The sequence below is a fragment of the Aristolochia californica genome, unplaced genomic scaffold, assembly GCF_029961685.1.
Source record: "Aristolochia californica isolate CCGP_79_NKW_82.1479 unplaced genomic scaffold, dmAriCali1.0.hap1 SCAF_13, whole genome shotgun sequence".
NCBI classification, from domain to species: Eukaryota; Viridiplantae; Streptophyta; class Magnoliopsida; order Piperales; family Aristolochiaceae; genus Aristolochia; species Aristolochia californica.
The window spans coordinates 21951472-21979215 of NW_027181804.1; the positions used below are offsets into that span (position 1 = coordinate 21951472).

The 27744-nt window shown below is 35.9% G+C and overlaps 1 protein-coding gene across 1 annotated transcript in view; it reads right to left on the reverse strand.

Moving 5' to 3' along the window:
* Positions 1-3973: 3973 nt before the first annotated feature.
* The window catches only part of LOC137947887 (MADS-box protein SOC1-like), a 39526-nt gene continuing 15755 nt past the window's right edge, over positions 3974-27744 (reverse strand). Inside the window, exons 3-8 of the mRNA XM_068793713.1 lie at positions 22857-22938; positions 4874-4935; positions 4702-4801; positions 4577-4618; positions 4451-4492; positions 3974-4366 (exon numbers count right to left, since the gene is read on the reverse strand). Coding sequence (XP_068649814.1) covers positions 4235-4366; positions 4451-4492; positions 4577-4618; positions 4702-4801; positions 4874-4935; positions 22857-22938 — 460 coding nt within the window. The 3' untranslated portion in view covers positions 3974-4234. The remainder of the gene's footprint in view (positions 4367-4450; positions 4493-4576; positions 4619-4701; positions 4802-4873; positions 4936-22856; positions 22939-27744) is intronic.

Genomic DNA, 27744 nt, shown 5'->3' on the forward strand with positions numbered 1-27744 from the left:
TCTCCCCCTTTTCTCTCTTTCTCCCTTCTTTACCCAAGTTCTCTCTCCTCTTCTCTTCTTCTCTTCTTCTCTTCTCCTCTTCTTCTCTTCTTCTCTCTCTCTCTTACTTTGCTCGAGGTTTTGATCACGGGGTCGTAAATTCAACACTTTTGGCCAAAATATCATCTGGATATGAAGAATACATTTTTGAATTGTGATATTAAAGAAAAAATATATATTCATCAACCACCTGGCATTGTGATTGAGGGTGAGTTAGTATGTAAATTGAGGAAGTCTTTATATGGCCTCAAACAGTCTCCTCGGGCTTGGTTTGACTTATGTAGCCAAACAATGTAGCGTTTTGGATTCATTCGATGCTCAGTAGATCATTCTATCTTTATCAAGAGTACCTTAAAAGGAAGATTAATACTGGCGGTTTATGTGGATGATATTGCTTAATTGGCAGTGATGAAGATAGTATAAAATAAGTCAAAGAGAAGATATGCAAAAAATTCAAAGCGAAGGATGCAGGACTTCTGAAATATTCTTGGGTATTGAGGTTTTTTAGTCTGTTGAAATTTAGGATTCTATGATGTATAATCACAGTAACATAGCATTAAGGGATGAGAAGAAGAAGAAGAGTTTTAGAGAGAAGGTTTTAAGAGTAGAAGAGTAAGAGTGACGAATTTGGAGAAAAGAGGAGGAAGAATAGGGTAATGGACTTGTGTGCTTACCCTCCCCCCTAAAGCTCAATTCATAGATGAATAAGATTATAATATTACAATTATACCCCTAAAACTTAAATTAATTAGTTCAATGCTATCTTTATTAGATGACTCTTTATTTACCATTATGCCACCATTGTGTAGGCCTGTGGGCGTTGAGCCCATCTTCCACACATTTGGAAGTGTGGGCCTTCCTTGGTCTTGTGGGCATGAGCTTATCTTCCACACACTTGGACGTGTGGGTCTTCCTTGGTCTTGTGGGCTTAGACCTATCTTCCAATACTCCCCCTCAAGTTGGGGGTGAGAGAACATCATGAGCTCCCAACTTGCTACAAATATTGTATAGGATCTTCCCGTATAAAATGACAATCCATCATATCTTCCAACCTCCCCTCAAGCTGGTGGTCTCTTTGTTCTTTACCAAGAAACCTAGTTGGCATAATATTAAAGAGTAAAATCACTCCTAGCCATACGACAAAGGTCCATACTCTAGTCAAATGGTCATTATCAAAAATATTTTTGGCTCAATTTCATAGGCAAAGTAGCCCTACTATGGCGCACAAAGTCTATCCACTTTCTCAAGCTAGCTCAAAAAAATACCTCTTGGGTGAATAATAGACTTGACCACGCTAGATGTTGGAGACATTCCTATCCTTTGTAGGTAGTGAATCTATAGGCATTGCTCATAATAGTAATAAACTTCTCTATCACGGTGTCCCAACATTGGGCACCAACTCTCAAATGGTAGGAGTAAAAATGACAAATAAGGGGGTAAAAGGTAACCACCGAAAGATAATATTATGAGGCCACCATGTGCTTTGTTCTTCATTAGAATAACCAATGTTGACAATAGTCAGCAACCAAGAACTCCTTAATAATAGCAACAACAGTTATGAGCCAATGCCCAAATTACACGTACCAAATAATGAAAGTCCTTAATAAGGACACATAAAAAAATCCACAACGAGTCCATCCTTGAATAAGGAGAATGTGCACCAAATAAAAAGTTGGAATAGAGTAATATGCCGCTTGTAAAGGATGAAGTAAGAAAGTAATTTCCAAGCAGAGAGCTACTAATCCTCTTAGGACTAACAAGGGCTAATAATCAACTCAAGAAATAATATATTAACTACAAGCTCCCAAAAATATTTGTGAATCAACTTATCACTAAACTTATCCCGAGATGTTCTTCCTTGGTAAATTGATCTAGCCTGAGTTGATGATGGGTTTAGGTCAATTTTCCATCTCAATTTTTCATCCACCAATTAAGGAGGCTAGTAGTAATAACTTCATAATAGCTCAAATATCAATTGGTATATTTTTTTAAAAAAGAACCAAACCAAACCAAAGAGCCCAAACCAAGTACATGACCACTTGAACCAACTCGGCTGAAGGAAGAATCTCAGCCCAATCTTTAATTTTCAACTTGAACTCAATTATTGACTTTAGGGGGGGTTTGTCCACAATGAACTTGAAATGAAGTGAAGAATTCAATTCATCTTAAATGAATTGATTCAAGTTCAACTCTTCCTTGGGTGTTAGTGTAGACGAGTTCAAGTGCACTGGAAAACAAATTCCAGTGTTAGTGCCCCAAAATGAAAAGTATGATATAAACAAGAGAATGAGTAACCTTTTATAATATACTTAAATATAACATATACTTAAACAGATAATTAACCAAAATAAACATGGTTACTACACTTATAAGTGATTTAACGTATTATATTAGAATATGTTAATATCCTAATTAATAAAAAAACTATATTATATTAATTAATGAGTATAGTTTATTATAAATTAATATAATAATTAAGTGTGACTAGAATAAATTATTAAAAATAAAAAATAACATAAGCGAATATAATAAATATATAAATTATTTTTTAATAATAAAAAATATGTTTTAACATTAAAAACCACTAATTTAATACAATAATTAAAAAATATATATAATAAATAAATATATATATTTATCAACAACATAATATATATTTTATGTATTATTAATTAATAATATATTGTCACAAAATTTAAAACCATTGCTATAACTAATTTAAAATATTTTTAAAATAAATATTTGATAAATTATTTTGGTTTAATTATCCCATTGTTATAATTAATTAAACCAAAACAATTTATCAAATATTTATTTTAAAAATATTTATTTTATGCCACCTCGTGAATTTTTTCCTTCTAATGTTTTGGTTTAGCTCTTAATTAATGAGTCTTTGGATATTTTCATTTTACTAATTCAAATAATAGTGTTGTAAAAACTGGATCAATTGGTTTAATCAGGTCACATCAAAACCAAAATTATGTCCCATTCTCAAACAAAGAAGTACTTTTAACCAAAACCTTAGGAACCGATAAGGTGAACTAGTTTGATCATGAGCAAGATTGGTCAAACCTATTGAATTTGATAAAATCTTTCAGAAATAGCATTGTTGAGGGAAGTCTCAAAATGGTGACCTATTAAACATCTTACTATATGTGACTAGTCTGGTACTCTAATGCTTTGTGTTCATAAGTTAAAAATAATGCATATATCATAGCATATAAGCCACATCTCATTTTCCAAAACGACAACCACTAGTTGAACCTAGTCCAACCAAGTTGGACCAAAATTGGCCGTTCATCTGGTTGGATGGCCAGTTCAGTTTTATTAACAATGATTCAAGAAGCTAATCATTTTTGAAAGCATTGACCAAGTAATTTACAAGATACACCTGCTGAAATTAAAATCATTGTCGGTTTTTTTTTTACAAAGCATATACAGAATAATTACATAGAAGAAAGTCAAAGGCACTCTGAGAGTTGTTGAATAAGTAATTCATAAAACTCAAAATAACAAAATAAACTTTCTAAAATTAAAATTATTGTCAATGCGTACCTCTTCACCTGTCCTCATCTTCAGAAGCCATATACAGGAAATGATTTTAATAGGAAGTCCAAGGTGTGCAATTAATGTTTACAAAAAGGATTCACTTCTTTCAAGTGAGCAAAATGACCCTCTAAACTATGACGGACCTTCGAAGTTTAAACAGAAAAACCTACAAACTCAATAGGAATATGTATCTGCATACAGGGAACTATGAGGAACTGTCACGAACATTAAATTCCAGCACGTAATCACTGAGAAAGGAAACTTTGGAAGATGCAATATGGAGAAAGCCAAAAAGTAAAAGAACGAGAAAGCGAGAGAACTCTTTTGGAATTGTACGTTGGAGAGATTCTAACATGTGATTGGATACCAAAGCCTCTTCGCTCACTAGGCTGAGTTATTAACATAACATTAAAAAAAAATTAAGAAATCCTTCAATTACAATAATCTGATGTCATTATTTACTTTAACCATGTTTCATTGATCAACTAATAATTTTTAAAAGCAATCTGAGATATCCATATAATCAGTGCTTTGTTTACGCACAAGTAACAGCTTTGCTATGCAGTCATTTGATATCCCCCCATATGCTCCCCTCTTTATTCTTTCAATTAACCGGAACCGGGCTTGAAGGGAGCAGGTTTGGGTCTCAGTTTTGCAAACTGTAGCGTGCATTCCCTCTTCCAATGAAAAGATCTGTCACTACGTCTGTGTGTTGGGAGCTCTGCTCATGTGGGAGAATCTCAACCTGACTGGTTTCTTCATTTGGTTGTACTCCACACTGAAAAGATGGTTCCCAGTACTCTGTTATCCTCCACTGTGTCAATACAGGATGCTAAAAGCATCAAGTTAAAGGAATACTTACCTTCTTGCTTAAAATTGCATTTTCCTCTGCAAGGATTCTTTCCTAAAAATCCATTGAATTCCAGTCAGAATATCGAAAAGAAAATAAGATTGTAGTTTGTTCCGAGGTTCATGTTTTACTGTTTACCTTTTCCTTTAGTTGCTCAATTTGCTCTTTGAATAAGAGATTCTGTAGGGCAGAAACACTCAATTTTCAAATACAACAGGGGATAAACAGCACTGCAGATTATAAAGTTGTGTTTATTGGTTCACCTTTCTCAACCGTATATTGCTAAGGCTTCTTTCCAGTTGGTTCTCAATCTGCTGCAGTTCCTCCAAGGAGCATGTTCCCAAACCTTCGCCTAATAGCTTTCTGCAGAAGGATTCACCTTATTAAAAGTTTAACCAGCTCTTTGCCAAAATTTAAGATATGTAGTGCTTTCACCTCTTAGAGGCTTCAAGAAGCTCAATCTTCTTAGCCATGTGTGCAGCGTCATACTTCCAGTGCTGCAAGCGAACCAGCTAAGTGAGAAAAAGTATTAACTATTCATTAAGTTAAACACCCAGATTGAAGTTCACACACGAGTCACAAGAGCTCAAACAGTTGGATTTGCATAAGTTGCGTTTAGAAGTCCACACAGAAACATCATGCTCGAGCAATTTTTTTCCAAAGTAGTGCTAGGGCGATGCAGTTCTCACAGCCTGCTATTTGATTAATCAAATGCCCTCTTCAGTATCAGGCGGATGTATTCCCCGTGCTTGTTAAAACCTGGGTGTAAACTTTTTGACCTATCTCCTTGGGTCTTCGATTCTGTTTGTTTTGTTCACTGTGCAGGGTCTCATCTTGATAAATTGTCTCCTAGGGCTATTGGTTGTATTTTTTTGGGTATTCCAAACCACAAAAAGGTTATCAATGCTACGATCCTACTTTAAGAGATTGTACTTCTCTGCTGATGTTACCTTCTTTGATAGTATACCTTATTTTACAGTGTCTGAAAAATTCTCATCCTAACAGGATGTTTTTTTCTTGAGTCATCTTTACCTATTCCTGTTCTGAATATCCCCAATCAACCTCCACTACTGCAAATCCTATTGTGAATAATTTCGATCTTCCTATTTCTCTCCAAAAAGGTAAGAGGTCCTATACTCAACATGTGATTTCTAAGTATGTGTCTTTTGATTTATTATCTCCTCAGTATCAATCATTTGCCTTATCTCTGTATAGTATTTTGATTCCTACTGAAGTGCAGGATGCCTTGGTTTTGCCAGAGTGGAAACTAGTCATGGATGAGGAGATGACTGTTTTGCTTACTCAAAAGACTTGGGTCTTTAGTTGATCTACCTCTTGAACCAAAAGTTGTTGGATTTAGATGAGTTTATACAAGGAAATATACTGCTGATGGCACAATAGAATGTTATAAAGCCAAACTTGTTGCAAAGGGGAACATACAGACATATGGGGTTGATGTTTATGACACCTTTTTCTCTTGTTGTTCGCCTTATTACTGTTTGGATTTTAATATCAGTTGCAACCTATAAGGGATGTTCCAAGACTTGCAGTAAGAGATACATATGGAGCACCAGTATGGTGCTCAAGGATATACCAATAAGTGTGCAAACTCCAAAAAACTATATATGGCATGAAACAAAGCCCACAAGCATGGTTTGAAAATTTTAGTAAGGTGGTGATGTCATTTGGATTTACCAGAAGCCATTATGACCATTCCCTCTTTATCCTATGCTAGCAAACTAGTATTATGTGTTACTGGTGTATGTTGAGGACATTATGCTCATTGAGAATGAAGTTGAAGGTATTCAAGATGTTAAGAACCATCTCAAAAAACACTTTTAGAAACTATGGGAAAGTCTTACTAAAGCTTGCTTTTTACATTATTGAACTTCAATGGTTTCTCAAATCAAGTAGAAAATTGAAGAATCATGACAAAGTTTTAGTTTGGTTAAAGCATACAAATATGAGAAACTCGAGTATCTAATGCACATTATGATTTCGTAAAAAAAACAAAATAAATATTTTTTCTTTTTTTAACTAAAGCTGTAAAAAGTGTGAAACTTAGAGACAGAGACAGAGACAGAGAGAAGAGGAGGAGAGAGTGAGGGAGAAGAGAAAAGGAGGCAGAAGTTCTGAATGAGCTGCTTTGGGGGGGGGGGGGGGGGGGGGAGAGTGGGGGTCGTGCCAATGCTATTTATTAGGTTTAGGTAAAATTATTAAATAACAAAAATACCCTTCTTACGTAAAAATCTCTTATTTCCTTATAACTCCCATTCTATTATTCATATGAATATAAAAAATTTTACATGGACTAAATTAAACATGCTGACCAAGATAGTGCCATAATAAAAAATTATCTGATCATGCAAAATGACCAACCGATTTTCTCACTCCCCCCTCAAACTTGAGCATATATATCGATGATGCCCAACTTGTCACAGAAGGTCATGAATTCACGCTTTCCTAATGCCTTGGTAAAATATCTCCAAGTTGAATAGTAAATCAAACATACGAGGTGATCACTTCTTTCTTTTTTTTTGAAAAGGATGTGTATATATATAAACAAGAGAATTACAAAAATTACAAAGAGGAGAGCATGTCCCTGACAAACATGGATTGTAGTGTAGCTCCGTTTTTTAGCAAGTGCATCAGCTGTTGAATTAGTGGATCTCAGAATGTGAGACCAAATACAAAATAATAATGAACAAATTTCAATAATCTCCCAAAAAATGTCCCAATGACGCCATGGGGGAGGGGATGCACGCTCGCACCAACCAACGACCACCTTCGAATCCCCTTCGATATGGAGAGGGCCGGAGCATTTATCTCAAAATACTCGAAGCCCATTGAGGAGGCCGTGAAGCTCTGTCGAGGTAGAGTCTGAGATACCTAGAGGGCCGGCATATGAATAAAGCTGGTGTCCTAGGTGATCCGAGATAACCCCGCCAAGTCCTGAGAGTCCAGGGTTACCAAAAAAAGGACCAACAAAGTTCAACTTAAGGTAACCAGGATGAGGAGGGGTCCATTCCTGCATAATTCGAGCATTTGTCTTCAAGTGCAGCCTAGCCAAATTAAACCAGCTATCATGGACAGGAGTTCCCACAAATGCAGAGAAAGACTTCTTCGTCAGGAGCCAGGAGGAAATATGCCCAACCACTCGATCCGCCACCCGATCCGCTGATTCGATTTTTTCTTCAAACCTTCTACGATTGCGCTCATTCCATAAACCCCACGGTATAAAGCTAACACAAGCCTATAACATCACCTTGCCGAGACCAAGAAGGGACATACCAAGTAGAGATTTACTGAATGACATCAAATCAGCCGCCATACAGAATTGAATCCCCATCCTGCTGAGAATGGATGTCCACACCTTCCATGAGAAAATGCATTGAAGCAAAATGTGACTAGTGGACTCAGCTTCAGTATTGCAAAGAGGGCACAAGGGATCTACTGAGGGGTGACCTCTTCTTCTAAGCACGTCAGCCGAGAGAATCTTGCCAAGGCAAGTACTCCACATAAAGAATTTAATCTTAGGAGGAGCACAAAGACGCCAAACAAAGAAGACTATGTGATTTTGTTGAGAAGTATTCCAACCATTGATGAAACTGAAGGCATATGATACCGAGAAGATGCTTTTTTTCTCTGGCCACCAAACGAGCTTATCTACCACCAAAGGGCGAATTTTTATAGTGGATACCGAATCCATCAGTCGACTGGCTTCTAAAGCCTCGGAATCTGAGAGTCCTCTTCTAGAATGAAGAGTCATACCACCCTCCTCGAAAGCATCGGCAACTGATATATTCCTATGAGTGGATATGAGAAACAAACTTCTTAAAGCAATCTGTAGCGGTTCCTGCCCCAGCCATAAATCATCCCAAAATTTGAGAGACCTACCATTTCCAACATAGAATCTGCAGGCAGCTGAAAATTTTGGCACAAGAAGGTATAGTGTTCTCCAAAGTGGAGATAGACCTCTTCGATTTCCCCCTGATATCCACCAATGAGTCATACTTCCAAGCTTGGCGATAACCATTTCCTTCCAGAGGTTTGAGGATTGAGTATTAATTTTCCATAGCCATTTAAGGAGCAGAGCTTGGTTCATGTCTTTGGTTTTCTGAATCCCCAGACCACCCAAATTTTTTGGCAAACAAACTTCATCCCATTTGATCAAGTGATATTTAAAGGTAGCACTCGATCCTTGCCATAAGAACCTTCTTTTTAGTTTATCTATTGTCTTACATATAGATGCAGGACAAGGCATAAATGATAGAGAATAATTCGGGATACCTGCAATGCAAGATTTGAGAAGGGTGAGCCTCCCTGCCTTACTAAGCAATCTCCCTTTCCAAGTGATCACTTCTTTCTTCATCACAACATCTTTGACAAAGTAGTAATTCACCATTGTATTTTGCTCTCTCTGAAAAACTAGATTGTTGGCAATAAATATAGTGTCCTAGTTATCGCAAAACATATTCGTGTCTTCCTTCTGATGAAAGCCTAACTCCCAAGTAGGAGTGGCATCAAACCGAGCTGGTTCACGAGCAGCTCGAACTTGGTTTGGTTTATCTGGATCTCGAACTTGGCTCGTTGGATCTCGAACTTGGCTAACTTAAGTTAACGAGCCGAGCTCGACCCAACCATTGTTCGGTTTGAAAGCTCGCGAGCATACTCATTAACTTAACGATGGCCCGAACGCGGAGGCTGGAGGTGTCTTTGACTCTTCTGTCATGCACGATATCCTCGTGGTTGGTTCTTAACCTAAGCATGGCTTAACTTTTCCTTATGATAGGTGTCATATTTATCACATAAAAAGACACATTTCCCTTATTTCCAAAAATCCTTTAGGCAATGAAATTATTCATAAGTCTTAAAGGGTTCAAGAAGGAATTAGCAATTCCAAGTTGAATTTATGGAAAAGATAAATACTTCATTGACTTCTTTTAATCAGAGTACATAAACCTCTATTTATAATAGAGGAAGGTAGTATAGTCCAATTACAATTAAACTACTTTTGTCCCCATTACACCCAAACTCTAACACTTAAAGATAAGTCATAGCATAATTAAATAACTCAATATAAATAGAAGACTAACATAACTAAAACACCTTTAAATTGAAACTCTTCTACGAGACTTGTTTTCATAATAATTTGGGCTCTATAAGACTTCTTATTGTGTAAGACTCATTATGCCACCTTACGTGATCATGGTGGGTCCATATCTTATGGGATTGGGCCCATATTTCAACACACTTAGATATGTGGGCATTCCTTGGTCGTGTGAGCTAAGGCCCATCTTCCAACACTCCCCCTCAAGCTGGGGGGTGAGAGAATATCATGAACTCCCAACTTGTTGCAAATGGTGTATAGGATCTTCTCATATAAAATGGTAGTCCTCCATATCTTCCAACACTCCCCCTCACGCTGGTGGTCTCTTCCATGAGGCCCAGTTGGCATAAGAAAAGTGAGAGTAAAATCACTCCAAACAGTATGACATAGCTCCATACTCCAGTCAGAACCCATGCTGGATGTAGGACATACTCCTATCTTCTATAGATAGTGGGCCTATACGCAATGCTCAGAAGTGTAATAAAACTCTTCTATCGCCGTGTCTAAACCCTAGACATCGACTCTCGAGCGGTAGGAGTAACAAATGCCAATTAAGGGGGGTGAGGTAATGGCAGAGTTCTTAGCTTGAACCAAATAACATAGATGTAGTAATAATCTCCTCCATCACGGTGTCCCAACCTGGGCACCGACTCTCAAAGGTAGAAATGGGTGATAAGTGGGTAATGCCTATCATTCACAAGACGGCGATAAAAGACCCACGGGTAAATATATAAAAAGTTTCAATGGACTTAAAACACCCATATATAGATTTTATGTATTGACTTAAAACAACAACCGAAGCAACACACAAGAGGTTGGCCCAAAAGGGTATTTGAGAGTCAAATAAAGGATGGTAGCAGAGAGGCTGCTACATAACTAATGGATAATGGGTAAAGTGGAAGATAGGATGTTAAGGCCACCACTTCTTCAATAATAATGTCTCATCCAAAGAGACACAATAGTTGCAGTTGAAATGGGCCTGGGTCCATATAACACAAACCAAAATAATAAAAATCCTTGTAAAGGACCCATGAAATAATCCGATGTGAGTATCTACACCAAATAATATGTTGTGAATACCTCAAAATAATAATCCAGTCGAAGGAATAGAATCGAGTTGCACCGAGTCAAATAGTAAACCAATATAGCTGAGTCGTGGCAGAAATATATATAAAACTTGGGACCCGGACACATATACCGAGGCAAAAAATGTGGGCCAAGTTGGGTTGACCCAGACCGGGTTGACTCGATCCGAGTTGGTCCGAGTTAACTCAGAATACTGGTGCGGAATCAGTAATCTTGGGTCTCTGGTTTTGTTTGGCTCAATTTGGACTATATTGGGCCTTTGTCAGAACAGGCTCAGTAGAATCAATGCTCAATCAAATTTTTCCTTCCTTAGGAAAAATAAAATTTGGCAACAGTGCCTTCTTCTCCGCTTCCGAACAAAGCTGAAAACTAGAGATTCCCAATGGACAGCAGCAGCGAAGATACGATCCAAAAAACAGAAACAGAAAAAACAATCTGGTTGGCCTCTTCGTCCTCCAAAAACGGCAACCCATCGACGATGAGACAAAACCAGAAAATCAGCAACGTGTTTTCCGTGAGGATAGATGGAAGGTACCTCTGGTTGCCAGCAAAGGATTAGTAACAGAAGATGAATGTTGATGATAATTCGACGGGATCGGTGGCCAACTTCCTTGCAGTGAGAAGTCGTAGTCTCTGGAAATGGCAATGACACTGGCGCAATGAATAACAATGGAGAGACAACTCTGCAGAGAATCGGGAGTTTCCAAAAATAGCAACACGACAACAAATTGGCAGAGTTTTTTTTTTTTCCGAAGATAGTTGCGTTGGACCGATTGTGCAAGAGTTTCTAAAACCAGGCCTCCCATTGCTGCCAAAATAATAGCATCTTCGTCTTCCTTGTTATGCCTGTGCGACAACAGTGTTCCCAGATGCCAAAGACGTTGGCGGTTTGTGCACGATCGACGAAGATGGCAACTTACCAAACGACTGAGGTAGCAAATAATCTGCACCAAAAAACAGTTGGAGAAGTCCAACAAAATAGCACAGAAAATCCTCAAGTTGCGGAACAACAGCTAGAAGTGATCAACAGCAGAGCAATGGCGTGGCAGAGATTCATTCAACAATGAGCTCACCGATGCTGCTAGGAGAGCAGCTTCAGAGATAGAGAGGGATCATCGCATCAGCGGTCATGAACCAGAAACTCCTGGAAATAGAATAGCAATATAGAGGTGAAAACGTAAAGCAAATAATGGGTATAGGGACAAAAAAAAGATAAATACGAACCTAAACTGCTAGAGATAATAGATAAAAAAAAATCACATTACCTCTATGGGTTGAGCGAGTCAAGTCACAAAACCTGCTCTGATACCATATTGAATTTATGGAAAAGAGAAATACTTCATTAACTTAATGTAATCAGAGTACATGAACCTCTATTTATAATAGAGGAAGGTAGTAGAGTCCAATTACAATTAAACTACATTTGTCCCAATTACACCCAAACTTTAACACTAAGTCCTAGCATAATTAAATAACCCAATATAAATAGAAGACTAACATGACTAAAACACCTTTAAACTAAAACTCTTGTGTGAGACCTGCTTCCATATTGTGTACTCATCCTGCCACCTCACGTGATCATAGTAGGTCCCACTAGTTCGTGTGATCATGGAGGGTCCATATCTTTGGGCTTAGGCCCATCTTCCAACACACTTGGATATGTAGGCCTTCTTTGGTGGTATGGGCTTGACATCCTCAAACTAACATCGCCAATACCGACAATATGCAAAGGTTCTCCATCAGTAGAATACACCTTCCTGTGATCTCTAACAACATAATTCTCCATGATCTCATGATGTGCGGTGGTGTGAAAAGAAGTTCCTGAATCTAGCACCCAAGAGTCCACAGGTCTATCAACCGACAAGAGTAAAGCATTTTGTACTTTCAATCATCGCATTTGCAACATCGTTTTTCTTTTGATCCTTCTTCGGTGCTTTGCAGTTCTTTTTTATGTAACCAGACTTGCCACAATTCTAGCACTCCACATTTCTTCTGAATTTGAACTTGCTTCTACCATTCCTTGACTTCCCCCTACCATTGCCCTTGTTGGAATTTCTCTCAAAGTTCCTGCCCTTAGTATTGACACTTTGGGTAGAATTAGATGTCAACAATTCTCTAGAGTCCTTTCTACGAACTTCCTCCGCAAGAATAGTATCCCGAACATCATTAAATATCAACTTCCCATTGCCTACAGAGTTGTTGACCACAACTCATAGGGTCCCAACAATTTGGCAGAGATGCCAAAATAATTAAAACACGAAACTCATCATCAAATTTAATTTGAATTGAAGTCAAATTGATTGACAATCATACTAAACTCATTCAAATGTGATGCCATTGATGTATTTTTTGCCATCTTTAAATTGAAGAGTTTTTTCATGAGATGTACATTATTATTTGCAGAAGACTTCTCATACATGTCGGACAAAATCTTCATCATCCCCGTTGTTGTTTTCTCCGATGTCACATTGTGAGCAATGTCCTTCGACAGTGTTAATCGAACTACTCTCAACACCTATGTATCAAGGAGATTTCACTCATCATTTTTCATACCTTCTGGTTCCATATCCAGAAGTGGTGTGTGTAGTTTTTTGCTGTAAATATAATATTTGATCTACATGCTCCTGAACGCAAAATCCATACCATCGAACTTGTTGATTCCAAGTACCGATCCTTCTCCGCCAGCCATTGCTCTCAATCACGAACCAAAGATTTGGTAGCACTTGTTAGGAATTAAATGCCCTAATTCCAAACTAACGAGAGCAATAATAATAATCACAAAAGAAAGGAAAAGCAAACAAGAAAACAAACAACAAGATTTATACCTGTTCGCCTCAAGGTGAGACTATGTCCTATCTTCGGCCGCTGCAGTAATCCACTATAATGATAAAATAGTTTACAAAAGATATCGCACACACTTAAAAGTGTTTTCTTTAACCTCTCTCAGGTTGCAACTCCAACTCCTTCTCGGTGATGATAAAACCCTAATAGCGGTGCCCCTTAATTATAAAGAGAAAATTAGGGCAACCACGATACAAGAGTAAAACTCCCAAACTACCCTTAATGAAACAACAGTTATTATATCGTGGACTAGATGAGGGCACCCCCGAGAGGGGGGCGTCCAACCCCCACCTCGACCTTATAGCGAAGGTCAATCCGCGTACTGACTCAGTGTAGGGCATTGATTAGGCTCCACAACTTAACAGTTAGTTTAAGTGTTCTTTTTTATTCTTATGTATTAGGGCATCCATGCCCCACCTATATAAATAACAAAGAGAGGCGGAGGAGCTAAAATTCGTGCTCTTTGTTAACCCCTAAAGTTTCTCTCCTCCACTTGTGCTCTTGCCTTCTCCTTCTCATCTTCTCTTCTCTTCTTCCTTCTTTTTTCTTATCAAACCAAGTTATTCATGGACTAAACCCTAGAATTCAACAATTAACATAGTTAAAATACCTTTAACTGAGACTTCTTCCTGTGAGACTCCTGTAAGACTCCACCAAATTAATTTTGGCTTTGTGAGACTTGTTACTAGGGGAAACAAGTAGAATCCAATTACAATTGAACCACCTTTGTCCCAATTACACCCAATATTAAGCACTAAAAGATAAGTCCTTGAGTAATTGAACAACTAAAAATAAATAGAATATTAACATAACTAAAACACCTTTTACTGTGACTCTTGTGTGAGACCTCCTCCTGTAAGACTCCTGTAAAAATCCACCATATTAATTTTGGCTCAGTGAAACTTACTAATGTAAAAGTCATGTAAGACTCTTCCATATCTACTCTTCAACAGTGATGATCAACCAATCAGAATTCCCTTTACTTGTGAAATACAAATATGATCGATCATGTTTTATGTCCCTCACTAGCAAGATTTTGTCTAATAGATCAATCATGTGGGATGATCAATCATTCCATGTAAATATGTTTGCCTGGACAATATTGATTGATCAATCCAAATGGAAAGATCGATCATGCTTTTTAGCGAGATATGGCCATGTTCTGAGTGATCGATCAATCGACTTAGGTTGGCCAATCATGCTTTATAAATTTGGCCCATGCACTTTTGAATGATCTGTCATTGGCAGATGTTGATCGATTATTTCAGTGCCAGTTCAACTAAGTTTGACCTTTAAAGCATGAGAATGATTGTATCCGAGTGTTTCAACATATTTCAGAAGATGTACATGAAGTTTTGAAACATGTGTGAATGGAATGATTGTCTTAAAGCTCTATGAGTAGCATTGTACCTTTAAGAGAGGAGTTTGGAAGCTCTCTTACATATTAATTGAGTTTTGATATACATCAAGGACTACTAAACTTTAGTCTTCAAATTATCTTCTTCTTCAAGGGTGCTTCTTCAAAAGTTGATTTTCCATTATGCTTTAGGTCTTAAGTAGGCTCTATCATTTTAAGGCTTTAGAGACCTTGAGCTGCATGTATCTTGAAGGTAAAGTATCTGAAATACTTAGTTTGCAACTCATCAGTTTTATTAAGTTTTATTATCATAAAAAATAAAAGAGTCAACTTATGGTCAACACAAGCCACTAGCATGGGAGGAGGCGACATTATAGAAGTACAAGTGTTTGTTGCTTGTATATTTGCAATTGCTTTAGTGATATTGGAACAACTACAAGAACTAGCACAACCCTTGGAACTATTGAAGTAGATTTATCAAGAAATTTAAGACAAGTCTCACACAAAGCATATCTCACAAATTTGATTGAATCTAAGGTGATTCTCAAGCAAGATAAACCTAACAAGAGAAGCAGGTTCAAAGATAAAAGTTGGAATTTAGGAGGATAGTTCTTAGTTATGTTTTGTCTATTTATGTTAGTTTAGTAAGTTATGTTTTGGGTGTAATTGGGAACTTTGGAAAAGTTTATTCGTAGTAGGATTCAAGTTGTATTACTTTATAAAAGGAAATGAATGTAAGCGAGCATACCATCTCTCTCATATCTTTCCACGCATATAAAATCTATATGTGCTTTCTTGGTTCTTTCTTTTTCCATCAATCCTTTCCACATTTTTTGTTCGTCTCTCCCTCTTCCATACTTCCTCCTTGAAACTTAACATGGTATCAAAGCAAGCAAGGATCTAGAATAAAAAAGGAGAAGAAGATTGAGAAGAAAGGGAGCAAGAAGAAGAAAAAGAAAAAGGAAAACAAAGAGTTTTTCATTTTTCCCTTTGGTCTTTCATCTTTCTTAGTTGCCATTGGATTTCTCACGATCTTAAAACACTTATCATATAAAAAAATTATACATCTCCAATAAGATCTTTAAGTCTAGTTTCCAAAACAAAAAGAACTTTTATAATCTGAGTTTTCTACAAAGAGAAATCAACATCTGACGTAACAAAAGTCATGCATGAGAAAAGTTTCAAGCAACAACGGAAAGTTTCAATTTGTAGAGCATTTTGTACTAACAAGACTGAGAATTTAGATTGGAATTATATATAAAAAAAATCTATATGAGTCTAATTTCTAAACTAATAAATCATTTTTCAATCTAATTTTTCCAGAGAAAGATATTAGTATTAGAAGAATCAAAGGTCATGTTGGAAGTATGTTGCTTGTGCGAATCTGATTCTTTAGCACCCATTCTTCTTTTTCGATCTCCAAATTTTTTGAGAAATTTTCCATTCTAGTGCTTGTTTATGATTGTAATTGTGAGATTTATTAGGTGTTTTTGAATATAAAGAAAAGGAAAAAATATTTTTAGTCAAGTTTCCTCCTTCTTCCTCTTTCCGTCTTCTTTTAATAGCATGAGTTTAGTTTCCATTTTTACAAAGTCAGGAATTTTTGAATTAGAAAGTCTTCTTTCCTCAATCTAAAATTCAAATATTAATATCCTAAATCTCACTAAATTTAAAAATTTCTTTATTAAAACTTTTCTTTTCAATTTGGTCAAGTTATGTAGAAAAGCAATTATCTTAAATGAGAATTTTGTTTTTAGAAAGTTTTTATTGTTATGTTTTATCAACAAAACTTAGTAGAGATTTTTTAAGTTTCCTCAATTATACAAGTTCATAGTCGAATGGTTTTTTTTTAATCTCCCTTTTTGAGTAAAGCCTAGTCACTTTTAATCATCTAACAGTCTAAAGCGCCTCATTCTTATTTGGAAGTATGAGGAGCTACATTAGGCGCCTCCTTATTTGGAAGTATGAGGAGTTGTATTAGGCACCTTCTTCCATTTGAAGTATGATAAGTATTATCTTTTTTATTCACACCCTTAATTCTTCAAGGTACTTTCTTCAAAAAAATTTTAAATCACTTCATAACAATGCCTATAGACCCACTACCTGCAAAAATCACTACCAGTAAAGATCATGAGTGTGCCCAATATCCAACTTGATTGAATACTTTTATTCTTTTTTATTTAAGTGGTATATCCAAGTGGTATTTTGAGCTACCCTTAAAAATGTGAGGAGACTCTTTTCTTTGCCCTAAAATGGGTTAGTCCTTTTTAAATTTGAGCTGCCATTTCATACTAGTGTTTGGAGTTTTGCCATTGGACTAAGGGAGGATTTTTCTCCCACCATTAATTAGTGCAAGTTGGGTCTCTTAGCAAAGAACAAAAAGATCACCAACTTGAGGGGGGTGAAGTAAAAGAAGAAGTACAAGTGTGAGGTAACAGATAATGAAGGATTCCACAAATTGTGGTAGTCAAATTTTTATTTGATCAGTAACCAAATAAGGGGGAAAACAAGATGATAACAAGATGAAGATTATAAATAAATATGTAACAAAAACAAGATGAATCAAGGCAATCAAAATTTCTTTATCTTTTCCACTCAAGATCAAAATTTTCTCTTTCAGCCACACAAGTTTTATAACCAAGATTATTTACAAGCTAAAGTTACAAACTCCATCTTGAGGGGTGTGTCGAAGAAGCTGTATCAAGGAGTCTAAGATAAGTCTCATGCAAATTCTTTGAGTCTTAAGGTGAATTTTATGCAAGTCAAGTCTTATAAAAGAATCAAGTTCAAATGAAAAAACTGGAATTTAGGAGAATGTGTACTAGTTATGTTTTGTCTCTTTATGTTAGTTCAGTAAGTTATATTTTGGGTGTAATTGGAAACTTTGGAAAATTTTATTTTTAATAGGACTCAAGTTGTATTTCTTTATAAAAGGACATGGATATAAGAGAGCATAACATTTTTCTCTTATTTTTCTTCACATATCTTCTACACGTGATCTCTTGGCTCTCTCTTTTCTCACCTTTCCTTCTTATATTTTCTCTTCTTCTCTCTCTCTTCCATATTTCCTCCATGAAACTTTATAGGAACATCATCCACAAGAAGCGAAGCAACAACATCCAAAGGTAGAACAATAGACTCAACTGATTGAGGAAAGAAAGGAACGCTTCATTCAGATGGATCAGTTGAACGGTATAAAGCTCGTCTTCTTGCAAAATGGTATACACAAACATTTGGGGTAGATGTTTTTGAGACTTTTTTCCTCAGTTGCTCGCATATCCTCTGTTTGTATACTTATTTCCATTGCAGTCCATCATAGCTAGTCTCTATTCCACCTAGATATTAAAAACGCCTTCTTATATGGGTGACCTTGAGGAAGAAGTCTATATGGAGCAACCTCTAGGGTATGTTGCTCAGGGGGAGACACATAAAATACGTCGACTAAAGAAGGCCCATTATGGCTTAAAACAAAGTCCGCGAGCTTGGTTTGAAAATCTTAGCCAAGTGGTTATATCCTTGGGATTTCTTAGAAGCCATGAATAAATAATGAGTGATGACAATGGCTTCTAAGAAATGCCATGGATATAACCACTTGGCTAAAATGATCATCTGAAATTATTGAAATAGTTAAATCCCAGTTGGTGAATCACTTTCAGACTAAGGATCTGGGTCAGTTGAAATATTTTCTAGGTATTGAGGTAGCGAGAAGCAAAGAAAGAACATCACTAACTCAGAGGAAATACGTTACTGATATACTTCAAGAATATGATCTTCTGGGGGCTAAACCTGCGGATACACCTATGGAAGTAAGACTTGACCTTCATGATGATCAAAGTCCATAACTAAAAGATAAAAAAATGTATAGAAAGCTAGTGGGCAAACTCATCTATGCTGCAGTTAGTAGATCAGATATTTCATTTGCAATGAGTATAGTGAGCCCGTTCATAGAGCATCCACATAAAATTCACGTAGAGGCTACACAGAATTTTGAGATATCTAAAGGGAAAAGTTCTCCACTAGATACTATATATTTTTTGGAAGAAATTTAGTTAGCTGGAAAAGTAAAAAATAAAATATTGTTGCTCGGTCCAGTGCAGAAGCAGAATATAGAGCAATGGCCCACACAAATAGTGAACTAATGTGGACAAAATCTGTTGTCCAAGAGTTTGGCCTTAATCATCATGATCCTATGATTATGAATTGTGATAACCAGGTAACAATCTTCATTGCAAATAACCCAATCTTTCATGAAAGAACAAAACATATAGAGGTAGATTGTCACTTTATCCTAACCCAGGCACTAGGAAAATGTGAATTCCTGAATTTCTGCGGCAAACTGAGATTGTTCGATATATACTCTCCAGTTTGAGGGGGAGTGTTAAAACACAAGATTAGGGGCATTTTAGTTACTTTACCTTATCAATATATAAATTTCTTGATGTAATCTTACTCTACATGTCAAACTCAGAATAGGAGATATAGAGAATTAAGGTTTTCACTTAAAGTAGAGGCAATGTTGTAAATTGACCCTACCTACTCAACCCTAAATCTATAAATAGAAGTTGGAGGAAGTCCAGCCACAAATGTTCAGTTTTCTTTTCTCAATTTATCTTCTCCAAGCTCTCTCCTTCTCATTCTCTCTTCAACCTTTCTTCTTCTTACTTGTTATAAAAACTTAATAGAGCTGACAATTGATTCAAGTACTTTTCGTTCAAGAGACATTAATTTACAAGTCTAAAGCATTGAATCGATACAAGCTTCTCAAAGAGCTCAAGCCTCATGGAAACTCAACAACTCTTGAAGAAGCACTCTTAGAAGATGAAGAAAAATTGAAGACTAGAATTTTAGGAATCACTGAGAAATGTCAAAAACTCAATTCATATAAGAGAGCAGTCCACTCCTTCCAAAATTTGAGGTACAATGCAAACTTGGAGCTTTAGGACATATTTTGCATTCAAACATGTTTTCACAAATACATACAAATATTTCATATATGTTAGAATTACTTAGGATCAATAATTCCCATCCTTCAAAATTCTATAAGTTGAACTGACACTAGAATGATCTATCAGAATCTGGCAATGATCGATCAACCAAAAGTTCACAAGACAACAATATAGTGCATGATCGATCATCCTGAACATGAAAAATTTATGTTATAAAGCATGATTGATCAACTCATTTGAACTAATCGATCAATACTATCCAGGCAAAACAAATTCTTGTTAATGGATTGATCATCTTCTGAGACTGACTAGAATACCAATAGGGGAATATTGATAACAAAATATTTTGTCTCAAATATTGTGGTGTGTGAATTTTTTATGCTTTAATTTGCATGTTTGATTTTTTATTTTATGCCTTTTTTAAGAGTTGTAATTCTCAATTTACCCCCCTCTTGAGAAGCCACTTGGGCCAACATAGGAGTCCTAGTATGCATAGAAATAGGGAAACAACCCATAAGGGGCACAAAAAAGATAGATCTAACCCTAGTGTTATTGCATGAAATAAGTTACAACAATCTTACCTTTAATTCCAATCAATAGAAAATTGGAGAAATTCCCTTTTTGGGGTGAGCGCAAGTTGAGAAGGGGAAGAGAAGTTGACTAAAGCTTCACTTCAAATGGATTTTTTATTGTGATACAATTGTTGGGTTGGACCTTTTTCCATTCCAAAAGTTAGAAGACTGCAATCATTTTTCTTAACACTTCTCAATGTGGGACTCTTTTCCACTCAATAGTAATAATCTAGCCACATTAATCCAACCAAAATCACACAAGCTCACTGAATTCCCTATGCAGATAATGCCACACAAGATTGATAACTTTAGGGCATCAACTCGTCAACACCACAACAAAGCACAATGGAGAATGTAATAGCATGAAATCACTTCAAATCACACAGTTCCATGCGAAACAAGAAATAATGTAATGCCAAGTACTAGTCTAGGAGTCTGCATATGCATAGAATTAGGGAGGCAACCAGAAACAACCCTCTAGGGGCACAAAAAACATAGATCTAACCCTAGTGCTATGGCACAAAATAAGTAGCAAAGAGCTAACCTTTAATTCCACAACCAGAAACAACCCTCTAGGGGCACAGAAAATATAGATCTAACCCCAGTGTTATGGCACAAAATAAGTAGCAAAGAACTAACCTTTAATTCCAATCAATAAAAATTTGGAGAAATCCCTTTTTTGGGTTAAACGCATGCTAGAAGTGGAAGAGAACTTCACTTCAAATGGATTTTTTGTTGTGATACAAACGTTGGGTTGAGCCTGGTTCCACCCAAAAATTACTAGCCACTTAGGCGGCCTATTGCTCAACTTTATATCGCAATCTTTTTCTTTAACACTTTTCAATGTGGAACTTTTTTCACTCTATATTAATAATCATGCCACATCATTCCAACCAAAATCAAACAAACTCACTAAATTCCCTATGCAAATGATGCCAGGATTGATAACTTTAGGGCATCAACTCATTAACACCGTAACAAGGCATAATAGAGGTTGTAATAGCATGAAATCACTTCAACTCGCATAATTCCATGTGAAACGAGAGACAACATAATTCCAAGTACTAGTCTGCATAAGCATAGAAATAGGAAAGCACATGAAACAACCATCTAGAGGCACAAAAAAATAGATCTAACCCTAGTGTTATGGCAAAAAATTAGTAAAAATGATCTTACCATTAACTCCAATCAATAGAAAATTGGAGACATCCTCTTTTTGGGGTGAATGCAAGTTGAGATGGGGAAGAGAACTTGACTAGAACTACACTTCACATGGATTTTTTGTTGTGATAACATTGTTGTGTTGAGCCTAGTTCCATCCCAAATATTACTAGCAACTTTAAAGGCTTATTTCACAACTTTATAATGCAATTATTTTTCTTAACACTTTTCATTATGGGACTGTTTTCCACTCAATAGTAATAATCAAGACTTTTTTGTTCCTTTTTCATTCTAGATACTTGTTTAAATTAATTTAAGAGATCTTAAAACAAGAAAATTCTAAGTACAACATAATGTTTTGAATTGTGTTAGAGATCTTGAACTAACTTCTACTTCATCAAAATGCCTAAATAATGTCATACTGCTTGCTGAAGTTTGCATGCTTTAACTTTGTTGAAAAGGTTTCCCCAAATTCCTCAAAGGCGTCCAAGTGTCTTGGCAAAGGTGTTCAATGTGAAAAACATTTTCTCAATGTGGTATAAAATGTTATGAAACATATATCATTTGTGAAGAGACCTACTAAAAAAACTTTTACCATGAAATTTTTTGAAAAATTTATGAACTGTCCATAACAAACATAACCTTGATTCTTGTTTTTAAGAAATAATATATAGTAGTTTCTAATGAATAGTTATGACAGAGACTTCTTAACTTGGCACTCATTTTGAGATGGGACTTGGACCCAGCTACCCATGGTATCAGAGTGGGTGCTCATACGTGGGCCTCCACCCAAACTATTCATGTGTAGAGACACAAAAGGGGGCCTACACGTGAGGGGGAATCTTAAAATATAGTTTCCACATGGATTAATGAGTATAAAATATTTGGGTATATTATTTTGAAAAGATGTTTCCTAACTTAGGTAGTCATTTTGGGATAGGCATTGGACCCAACATTACATGTAGACCCATCCCAAAATGATTTGCCAAGTAAGAAATCCTCTTTCGCAACTAATAAAATCAAGATGTTTGTACTCACTAATCCATACGGGATTATTTTTTAACACTCCCCCCTCAAGTCTAGGACATCTTTTGTGGTTCCTACATGTAGACATTTTGGGTGGATGCCCATAGATGAACACCTGCTCTGATACTATGTGAAGTTAGGTCCAAGGTCTATCCTAAAGTGACTAGCAAATTAAAAAAATATTTTTTTAACTAATAAACTCAAAATCTTTGTAGTCATTAACCCATATGGAGTATTTTTTAATAGTAACAAACTTTCACAATGCAGTTATAAAAATAAAAAGGAAATAATATTTAGGATGGAGAATATTCAAGCTTACCAGCATGTTTTGTTCTACCATCTTGTTGTGGACGTTAACATCTTTTGAATATCTCTGGTAGCGTTCTATCGTCTTTTGCATGCTGTAGAACAAGTGAAAAGGAACAACATAAATATTTAAATTCTTTTACGATGATTAAAGCACAAAAGAATCAACAGAGAAAAAATACATGTAACCCATAAAATTGTAACCTTCATGACATTGATATCCTCATCAAACTACAACTTTTAAGTAATCTAAAATCCAATGGGTTATTTGATCAAAGACAATTGATAGTTTGTCAAGCAGAGCTATGAATGTTTCTCATTTTACAAGTGGAAGAGCATTATATTGATGGATCACTGAAGATTTTTGGTCTTTTTTCAGAAGAACCTCACAGAGTGATGTAATACAAGAAGACACAAGTACACAAAATGGGACTATGAAAAATATTTGTCTTGGCTTAAAGAATCCAATGAGGTATTGTACTATCAAATTTGATCAGGAAAGAAGATTACAGGATCAAGAAGACCTAGTTGACAGATTTTTTATATTTTTGTGGAAGTAATAAGAGAAGTTGTTGTAATAAGTCACAATCATCAACAATAGACTACTGAAATTTCATTATTTGAAGCAGATTATTATGATTTTTTTAGGGCAAACTTCATAATTGAAGATCTTCTTGCAACAGGTACTAAAAATTATCATCTTATTTTATATAATATTGAATGAAAACTTTCAAATATGAAATGCCACCTCAAAAAATCGTAATAAGCTACTTTGAAATGATGGAATTTTGGCAAGAAGAATAGGATTATAACTAATTTTAGTCCTTATAGTACTAAAAAAAGGGTAACAAGAAGAAACACGATAAAAATCATGGGCATTTCTTCCAAAATCTTCTTCTTGACTTTGGCACTTCTTTTATGTAGGAACATCAACTCAACATACCCCTCATTGTGCCAATAGTATTGCAGACTTGGCAAGGGCAGGATCTTTCCATCAATAACTCACTACCTGCATCTCTCTTCTTTTGTGATTGGCTCTACGTTTTTTCATTTAGTTATTATTTGATCTTTTTTAGTTTTAATTTAATTTTTAATCATGCTTATGTTCTCTTCACTTTTTTTTATCCTATTTACTGAATCCACTCTTCTCATTCCTCTAAATAGAAAAAATCAGCAAATACATTTGACACACACCCCTTACAATGGGTGAGATTTGAACCCAAGACCATTCTTTACAAACACCCGATGTGACCATTGAGCCAAAAGTGCAAGTCACTAAACCTACCAAGCATATTAATCTTGTGAGAAAGCCAATACTTAGACTTTTTTTCTTTATGTTCTATATTTGATTATGCACCCGTCCCTCTAAAGTGTATTTATTGTCTTTCTTCGTTTGATGAACTCAGAAGGATGTGAGGGAGAGGAAGCTTAACTCCTGTTTTCTCTCTTTTCACTTAACTGTTATTCTTTCTCTTCTCTCTTTTTTCTTTGAAGTTCCTCTTCTTTTCTCCTCATTCTCTTCCATTAAATCGTTAAATTTAAACTTCAGCCTCTCAATTTACATGGTATTAGATCAGGTCATCAATTTTTTTAGAACATAGGTGTGCCACTAGTCATTTCCACAAGCCGTACATGTCAATTGATGCTGCTCCTTAACTGCTTCAACAAGGTAGAGCACATCTCCATTTCATTTTCTACCTCGGAGCGTAACCGAATATTCCTAAGTACCTAACAGCGATCCTATTTGGCACTATTAGAAAATGATACTATTCGTAAACAAACATTGTAGTGTTAAATCTCGCAAGAGATTAAATTGAGCATATCGGCTGGAAACCCGGGAGTGCAGGGTTACTTGTTCGAAGAAGTTTCTTAAAAAGTTTGTTTCACTGGTTTAACAACGCTACATACTCAATTTCCCATACAAATGGGACCAAGTGATAGAGTCCAAAAAAATTGGCATCAAAGCCTAGAAATAGAATGTTCAAGTTAGAAAACATACTCCCAAATGGTTACGACCGAACCCGGTTATATTCCAAAACATTTGAAATTAAAAATGTACCAGACCCCACTGTTAGCGAGTCAAAAGGGACTTACCGGTCCTTCATACGGCACAGTGCTCAAAACTGGACTAACTCTGGTCTATCCAATAATAGGTTATCCACATGGAAGGAATGACAAAGAAAATCCCGTATTAAGCACTATAGCGGATTTATTGGGAGATATTCATCATAGCTTCTTTATGAAAAGTTGTTGTGAAAAATACTCTACTGAATATGTTGCTTTCTTATGTCTTGGTATAGAAAGTGATATAAAACAAATTGTTGAAATTCTTCAACAAGAACTTATAAATCATCTTGAAGAATTAAAAGAAACATTTACCCAACCCATGGTAAATATTCTAAATAATCTATAAATTTACGTAGAAAAACAATTTGAAAACTCTTCGATATTAGAACCTATTAGAGAAGTAAAAGCTACGGTTTTAAAAACAAAACCTAGTAAAAAGGAACTACAAGCGGTTATTCTCAAAATAGCTGAAGTTAAAAATCTTCAAAATGTAGATAGGTCACACCTATTGACCAAGATCTACAGTCTCATAGATAAAGTGGAAATTAGGGAATTAGTTGTCCAACATACTTCCCCTATGATCACAGTATATCAATTGGAACGACTTCTACAAGTACCAAAAATTAGAAGAGATTGTGTCTCAACTACAATTCCTACAATGACTGAACCAATAGAAATTGAATGTACATCTCTCCCAAATAGTATTCATGTACATCATGAAACTAGTAGAGAATACGAAGAACATCCTAACCTTATGTAGGATGGACAGAAGTAGACAAAAAATATCCCAAGGATAATTAAAGTCTACAACAAAGACTAGATTGAATTCCAAAAGAAATACTTTGTCTTCCAAAAGGAACTATCTATAGAAATTCAAAATACCGATTTGGGTACCTTTTGTTACAGACTCTTATCAGAGTCAGACTTAGAAAAGCTAAAAAGATTCAAATACATCCACTATGGACTAATTCGTATAGGATTAGATCACCTAGTACGAATTAACCAAAATTTACCTTTTATCGTAGCTATTATCGATAATTCGGTAAGAAATAATTTCAAAAAAACTCTACTAGGAGGAGTAAGAGCAAAGTTAGGTTTAGGCCCAATATCCTTTACTACCTGGCCCAACCTAAAAATAGATCTAGATGACAAACATATCTAGGATACGTTGTCATAAAAAATCTACACAAATAACTGGTGGAAAAATGGAGTTCAACCAGGAAGAAAAGTTATGCGCACACTAGTATCCCGTTGAAGAAAGGCGATTCCTGATGAAGAACAAGACATCGAAAAATCATCAAAGTAAATCCAGAGCAAAGACGGTGATTACTGACGAAGAAAGGCAATTTTCGGCAAGAAAAGAACGGTATGTTCAAAGCCTTAATGGCTAAGTAGAAAAGAGGGAGTCGATCGGTGACAAGGTCGGTAACCTGGGAGTTATGTAGTTATGTAATAGTTTTTATTTTATTAAGTGAACAATGTTATATTTTCAGGTTTTTTGAATCTCTACAGTATGTGTTGTTATTGTATTTCCCCATTATAAATATATGAATCTCTACAGTACTTGTTTGTGTTATTTTTAATGTTTGATTTCAACAGTGCTTGTTTACAAATAGTATCGTTTTATAATAGTGCCAAATAGGATCGTTGTTAGGTACTTAGGAATATTCGATTACGCTCCGAGGTAGAAAACAAAACAGAGTTGTGCTCTACCTTGCTGAAGCAACTAAGGAGCTGCATCGGTTGACATGTACGGCTAGTGGACCTCTGAAACTGCTAGGATGCTATGCAATTTAGCCAACTTAGTGTTAAACCGGCAAGAATATGGTCAAAACCTAAATAGTGTTAAGTAGTAGCAGAAGTCAAGTTGGGCGTATTAAAAATTGTTGTGTTAGGATATTGCTGAGTTGATCACCAAACTGAATATATGAGTGGGAAGTTTTCTAGGTTTTCTACTGTTGAATTTATGAAAAAGTGAAATTTTTCATTGACTTCAATAACTTGTTGTAATCAGAGTGCATGAACCTCTATTTATAATAGAGGAAGGTAGTAGAGTTCAATTACAATAAAACTACCTTTGTCCCAATTACACCCAAACTCTAACACTTAAATATAAATCTTAACATAATTAAATAACTCAATATAGATAAAAGACAAACATAACTCAAACTAAAACTCTTCCTTGAAGTGACCATAAGATAAGATACTTTTGTGAGTCCTTCTTGATCTTCCAACTGATATGATAAGGATGCCAGCTCATAGTAATCATTGTGGGTCTTATATCTTATGGGTTTGGGCCCATCTTGTGGGCCTTCCTTGGTCGTATGGGCTTGAGCTTCTCTTCCAACACTCCCCCTCAAGCTAGGGATGAGAGAACAACACGAACTCCCAACTTGCTGCAAATGATGTATAGAATATTTTTGTATAAAATGGCACATCTTCCAATATGCCTTCATCTTCCAACATTCCCCCTCACGCTGTTGCGTCTTTCCATGAGGCCCTGCTGGCATAATATAAGTGAAAGTAAAAATAAAACCTAGCTGGTAAGCCATTGCTTCATTCTCTAGTCCTAATGATGGATGTAGGGCACACTCCGTCTTCTATCTGTAGTGTGTCTATCGGCATTGCTCTGAAGTGTCCACCATCGTGTCCCTTCACAGGACAACATCTCTCAAGTGGTAGGAGTCATAAAAGGGAGGGATAACATAGATGTAATAATAAGTTCCTCCGTCATGGTTTTCCAACCGTGATATTTTTTTACAGGGCTTATCATGGTTTCTCAACTGTGATATTTTTTGATAGGGTATCCTCCGTCATGGTTTCCCAACCGTGAT